Source organism: Asterias amurensis, chromosome 1, assembly GCF_032118995.1.
Source record: "Asterias amurensis chromosome 1, ASM3211899v1".
NCBI lineage: Eukaryota > Metazoa > Echinodermata > Asteroidea > Forcipulatida > Asteriidae > Asterias > Asterias amurensis.
The window spans coordinates 31145425-31151453 of NC_092648.1; the positions used below are offsets into that span (position 1 = coordinate 31145425).

At 37.6% G+C, this 6029-nt stretch overlaps 1 protein-coding gene across 2 annotated transcripts in view; it reads right to left on the reverse strand.

Moving 5' to 3' along the window:
* LOC139936654 (S-adenosylmethionine-dependent nucleotide dehydratase RSAD2-like) overlaps positions 1 to 5334 on the reverse strand; it is a 37054-nt gene extending 31720 nt beyond the window's left edge. For both annotated transcript variants that reach the window (XR_011785994.1, XM_071931528.1), the window contains exons 1-4: positions 4967 to 5334; positions 4489 to 4650; positions 2829 to 2965; positions 632 to 724 (exon numbers count right to left, since the gene is read on the reverse strand). Coding sequence is in view for 1 of the 2 variants with exons in the window: in XM_071931528.1 (XP_071787629.1) it covers positions 632 to 724; positions 2829 to 2965; positions 4489 to 4650; positions 4967 to 5264 (690 nt within the window). In the remaining variant the exon portion in view is untranslated. The remainder of the gene's footprint in view (positions 1 to 631; positions 725 to 2828; positions 2966 to 4488; positions 4651 to 4966) is intronic.
* Positions 5335 to 6029: the final 695 nt, after the last annotated feature.

A 6029-nucleotide genomic window follows, 5' to 3' on the forward strand; every position in this document is an offset into this window, starting at 1 on the left:
TTAAGTGGAATTTATTCATTATTAAATTGTTAGCCATTTTTTGTTTTTGATTAAATCGTAAAATCCGGAGCATGTTTTTTACAATTTGGGGGAGAAAATTGAAGAAAAGGGGTTGCATTATAAGGCTTAGAAAATAACAACTGGAATTTAATTATTACTCAATAAGGTTAGTCTAGAAAAAAATTGATTGTTTTGTAATATCTGGAGCATGTTTTTCATAATTTGGGAGAGAAATTTAGAAAAAGGGTTGCCATATGTTTCCTAGAAATAAATGGATTTTGTTTGCATTATTATAATAATTTATAACTCATATAGTCTACAACGTTTTGACATGAACAATTCGAACAATCCAGAAGAAGTCATTCCCTGCGTACAGGCCTACACTGTGCAAGTCTTCCACAATGTTGTCTCTGAATGGTAAGTGAACCCACTGGTACTGACCCCAGATTGCACTTCAAGTATCGATGGCCCATGTACATGAAGAATTTCGTAAACCACTCGCCTTTGATGAACTACCGGTAATTGGGTTTAGAGCCCACCACTAAAATTGGTCTATAGCTATACCCACTGGTATAGTCATACTCACTATATTAATGCACAATATAAAGAACACTGCTGCTGCATTACGAACCTTCCAACGGCATGGGTTCAGCTCCAGAATACACTCTGCCATGTCCTCATCCTTGTTGTACGTGTTGATGACACTGTTGATCTTAAAAGCAACCTGTGAAAATAAAATTGTTCAGCGCTTTGATCTGTGTTAAAGGCGCTATATAAATGTCTATATTATTAATATTATATTATTGTTTGAGCCAGTTGGAGCATTCAGGTTGGCTCGGTGGTTTCTGCCCTGACTTTCACCTCAATGGACCCTGGTTCGAATCCTGCACTGGAGCCTTGAAAGGGAATTTGATTCTCAGTATGATCCTTATCTGGCAATGTTTGGGGCTCCCTCATCTAAAACAGATATTTCCTCATCATCTTTCTTACCTGGAAAACAGAATGTTTCTCCGTTAGTATTTTCTCTTGACTCCGATGAGCTAAAACTTTCAAAGGTTTGTTAAAGACACTGGACACTATTGGTAATTGTCAAAGACCAGTCTTCTCACTTGGTGTATCTTAACATAGGATATGCATAAAATAATAAACCTGTGAAAATTTGAGCTCAATTGGTCGGCGAAGTTGCGAGATAACTATGAAAGAAAACACACCCTTGTCACACGAAGTTGTGTGCTTTCAGATGCTTGATTTCGAGACCTCAAATTCTTAATCTGAGATCTCAAAATCAAATTCGTGGAAAATAACTTCTGTCTAGCAAAACTACATCTTTTCAGAGAAAGCAGTTTCTCACAATATTTTATATTATACAAATATTCTGCCTTTTCATTGGTTTAGAGCACGTCACATGGTATGTCTTAGTTTTACTAGACGGCGGCCGTGTGATAGTGCATCGTTTGCCGTGTGATAGTCCGACGACTATCACACGACGTGCAGTACCTAGACGCCTTTTTACCCACTTCGAACCATATCAGTTGTGCATCTGTGTATCTGAAACGCGCGTACGAACGTTACCTGTACGAAGATGATAAATAGTCTGTTGGGATGTTATAAACAAACAGACTGCAAATTCGTGCTATGGTTAATAAAACTACGACTCCCGAGGTGATCCCCTGACCATTCTGTTTTCCCTGCGCCTCGGGAAAATATAACGCCCCGGAAATCACCTCGGGAGTCGTAGTTTTAAAGCCATTATACCCTTTCGGTACAGAACAAAAAAAAGTTCACAGATTTACAAATAATTTACAGGGTTTACAGAAGGTAATGGTGAAAGACTTCTCTTGAAATATTGTTCCGTGAAATGCTTTACTTTTTGAGAAAACATTAAAACAATATAAATTCTCGTTAGCGAGAATTACGGATTTATTTTAAACACATGTCATGGCACGGCGAAACGCGCGGAAACAAAATGGGTTTTCCCGTTATTTTCTCCCGACTCCGATGACCGATTGAACCTAAATTCTCACAGGTTTGTTATTTTATATATTAGTTGTGATACACGAAGTGTGGGACTTAGACAATACTGTTTACCGAAAGTGTATAATGGCTTTAACCATAGCACTCGAAGCATTCAATGTTTGTATTCTTTCAACTTCTCCCCATTACTCGTTACCAATTAAAGGGATGCTGCAGTGAATTAAAATAAAACAGTTAATTTTGCTGTCATTTATTTCTGATATATGTATTGAACATCAATAAAATGTGTTTTGTTTATTCCCGACATATCTGACTTGCGTAATGACCCTTTTGTTGGTTGTTACCGCCCCTACCATCGACGTCACGTCGGGAATTCAATAATATCGTCGGCAAAAAGAGTCTGGTCCCTAACTACACGCGCCTAGGTACCAGGCCACACAGTGAACACGTCTCTATATGCACAGCCAGGGGGCCCGACGGCTCGGGTTACCGACATGACGTCACGTTTATGCAAACGTTTACTCTCTTGAAAACCATTTTTAAAATACTTGCGCATTAAATAAAAAATAATAACAAATATTTCAGGTTTAAAAAGTTATGTTTAATCGTTTAAATGAATAAAAAAAAAACACTGCATCCACCCTTTAAGGTTTTATGCCAATAATTATTTTGAGTAATTACCAATAGTTTCCACTGCCTTTAAATCATGTATTATGCTGGGTCACATAAAGTGAGGATACTGGGATTTGACATTTATACTCATTAATTTGAAACATAAATTTAGGCCTGCAGTTAGAAATTCGGGGGGAAATCACAGTTATTGAGTATAGGTTGGTTTCAAATTCATCGAATACCTTATATTTGTGGCAGTAGTCCCTGACAGAGTGCAAACTATCCAGGTGATCTTTCCTCCCTTGTTGGCGTCCGATCTTTTCATTGACGGCAGGGTCAAAACTATCACAAGAAATAGCCAAGATATCCAGATGCTCACCTGTGAAAGGTAATAATAGGCATACATGCAATAGCAGTAGTTTGTTTTTGTATGTATGCTTGGTTCATTTCCATTTACACAACTTAAAGCCATTGGACCCTTTCGGTAAACAGTGTTGTCCAAGACCCACACTTTGTGTACAACAACTTCTATATCAAATAACAAACCTGTGAAAATTTAGGCTCAATCGGTCATCGGAGTCGGGAGAAAACAACGGAAAAACCCACCCTTGTTTCCGCGCGTTTCGCCGTGTCATGACATGTGTTAAAAATAAATCCCTTACTCTCGTTAACGAGAATTTTGCTGTTTTGCTGTTTTCTCAAAAAGTAAAGCAGTTCATGGAATAATATTTCAAGAGAAGTCTTTCACCATTGCCTTCTGTAAACCCTGTAAGTTATTTGTAAATCTGTGAACTTCCATTTTTTTCTGAACCGAAAGGGTCCAATGGCTTTAAAACATAACAACAATTAAAGCTGTAAAAACAAAAAGTAATAAATGAGGTACAAATGGAGGTAACATCCATGAGGATGTAGCGGATTCAGCTAGGTAGTGGAGTAGCTACACTGCTTTTAAATATTCAAAAATAAATTATTTGCATGCAAAAATTAATAAATGAAGAAAAATGAAAATATACTATCCCGAGGTCAAGTAGTGAAAGATGCATATCACTTTGAAACAAGCGAGATACACTCTATTAGGGAGGGATTTAAAAGTTAATCCAAAAGGTTGTACTTATGGACTAGATTTAAAAAATATATCCAAAGCACTTAAAATTCAAGCCTAAAAGATTTGTTTTGAAATCTAAAAATGGATTGTTCCCTCATAACAATCCTTTGGATTAACTTTTTAATACCTCCCATTTAGAGTTTAAGTCTCTTAGAAATTAAAATAGTTAAAAATGTTAAACTGTAACATAACATAACTTAACATAGAGACTTATAATACGTTATTACTTCAATATATTAACGTCAATATAATAACGCACTTGAAAGCAATTTCAAGGGCTTTACGAAATGAAGGCACAGTATTCGATTCCCTTATGGCAGTTTTTATGAGGGATTTTTCCAAATCAGCAGTCCAGTTACACTGGAAGCTTTTTGACCCAGAACTTTGTTTGCTCAGGGAATATTCAAGCGAGTTGAAAAATATATATTTATATATATATATATTTCTTTTTCTCAATTCTGTTTTAGTAAAACAACTGCTAGTCCAGTAAGCATTTTGTTATGTAAGACAGTCAAGGAGCCAATTTCATAGAGCTGCTTAAGCGAAAGTTGCTAACGCACGAAAACAAACTTGCTTATTATCCGGTTATTGGGCAAAATGTCATGAAATATAGGCCTATGCGTTGCTTGTAACTGGTATTTAGCTGTTGCTTACTTAGTATAACAATGAGTGGAGTCTCGGCCGGTAATCTGATTTCGCTAAGCAAGGATTTGTTTGCTTAAGCAAAATAATTTGCTAAAGCAGTTCTATGAAATTGGTCCCAGGTGTTACTTTATACCATGCTATATAAGACCAACCATAATCTTGGAACCATTGTTCACTGATGAGGCTTCCATTGCTGACGATAGTAACGCTTGGCAACTCTAACTCCTTCTTGCAGTAGCGGACGAGTTCTCCCACAAACTTCCCTCGCTTGACAATGAACGGTTCACCTCCAGAAAAGTTGACTTTCTCCATTCCTGTCATAAATATCAGGTAGAATTATCTAGATCACTGATATTGGTAAGTGATCCAATTCCTGTCGAGGGATTACAGGTATGGGGGATAAGTCAACCTTTAATAAACAAGCAAGTGTAAACAAATCACAATATGAGCGAAATTAAAACTATAGCATTAGTGTTGACAAAGTACCGAGTTGTATTTGTTGTTTCTCTCTGATACAGCTTTATTAAGGTTTTGTTTGCGAATTGAAAGAGACCGTTGTGTTCTTATTTTTTTTTTATTTTTTATAAATCAACAAATTTAGCTAAATACAGAATATCATAACAAACTCACCTGCTTCCTTGAGCATGCGGAGTCCCTTTTTAGCATCTTCTATTGGCAGCACGAAGGATGTCTTTGCAGTGTGGAAGCAGAATCCACAGGAATAGTTGCATTGTCTGGTGAAGTGGTAGTTAACGCTCTGTGGTAGTAAAGAGGAATCCTCCCCTGAACCGTCATGGGCGACTGTACTCTCCTTTTTGCCAATCGTATCTTTTTTCTTCCTGAACTTTCCCCATAAGAAGACAGTACTTACTGCACCGATAACCATACAAATGCCTATACCTGCAAGGAAGTGGTCCTCGGAAGACATTCTTGACTCGTTGTTTCAGTTAATACAAACGTTCGTAACTGACACAAAATTGTTTAAATGTCTGCGTATGTTTTTGGCAAACGGGTATTCCCCGACAGTGCAATACCAACTCATTTGTGCGCTGCGCAACGTTGCGTGCAAGTGGGTATTCCCCTGAAACGCAATTATCATTAGCATTGGTGCGCTGCGCATGCGCCAGAAAAACGGGTATTCCCCCACTGATAGTGAAATTGTTGCGCCACGAACATTGAGCTATAGCTGGCTGCGAAACGTCTGGAAATTGGGTATTTCCTGATAAAAACGCAATAACAACCATAGATAAAGAGTTATATTTTATATAGATACACCATAGATATAGAATTAAAATTATTCTATTCTATATCTATGAGATACACTCGTTGGTGCGCTGCGAAACGTCGCGCGCGGGCAAACGGTTATCCCCCAAAATATAAATGAATAAATTATTATTATTAAAGCAACAACCAAAATCGTACACACAGGTTGCTGGTGTGTATGTAAACGCTGTATCGAAGCAATTACAAGTTCGACTGACAGTGCCAAAATTGTTGTGTGTTTAGCATCCCGGGTCAGGTGTGAAGGGCATGTGCAATCGAATATACCGTGGTTGATCGAACCATTTACATTCTAAAACCCATTGAAGCATATTATCAAACTGCTGAAGCGTATGGTATCTATGTATGTACTAATGCAAGTAACGTCAGAACAAAAAACCTCCCAGGTCCCTGTATAGACCGGGCGCAAATT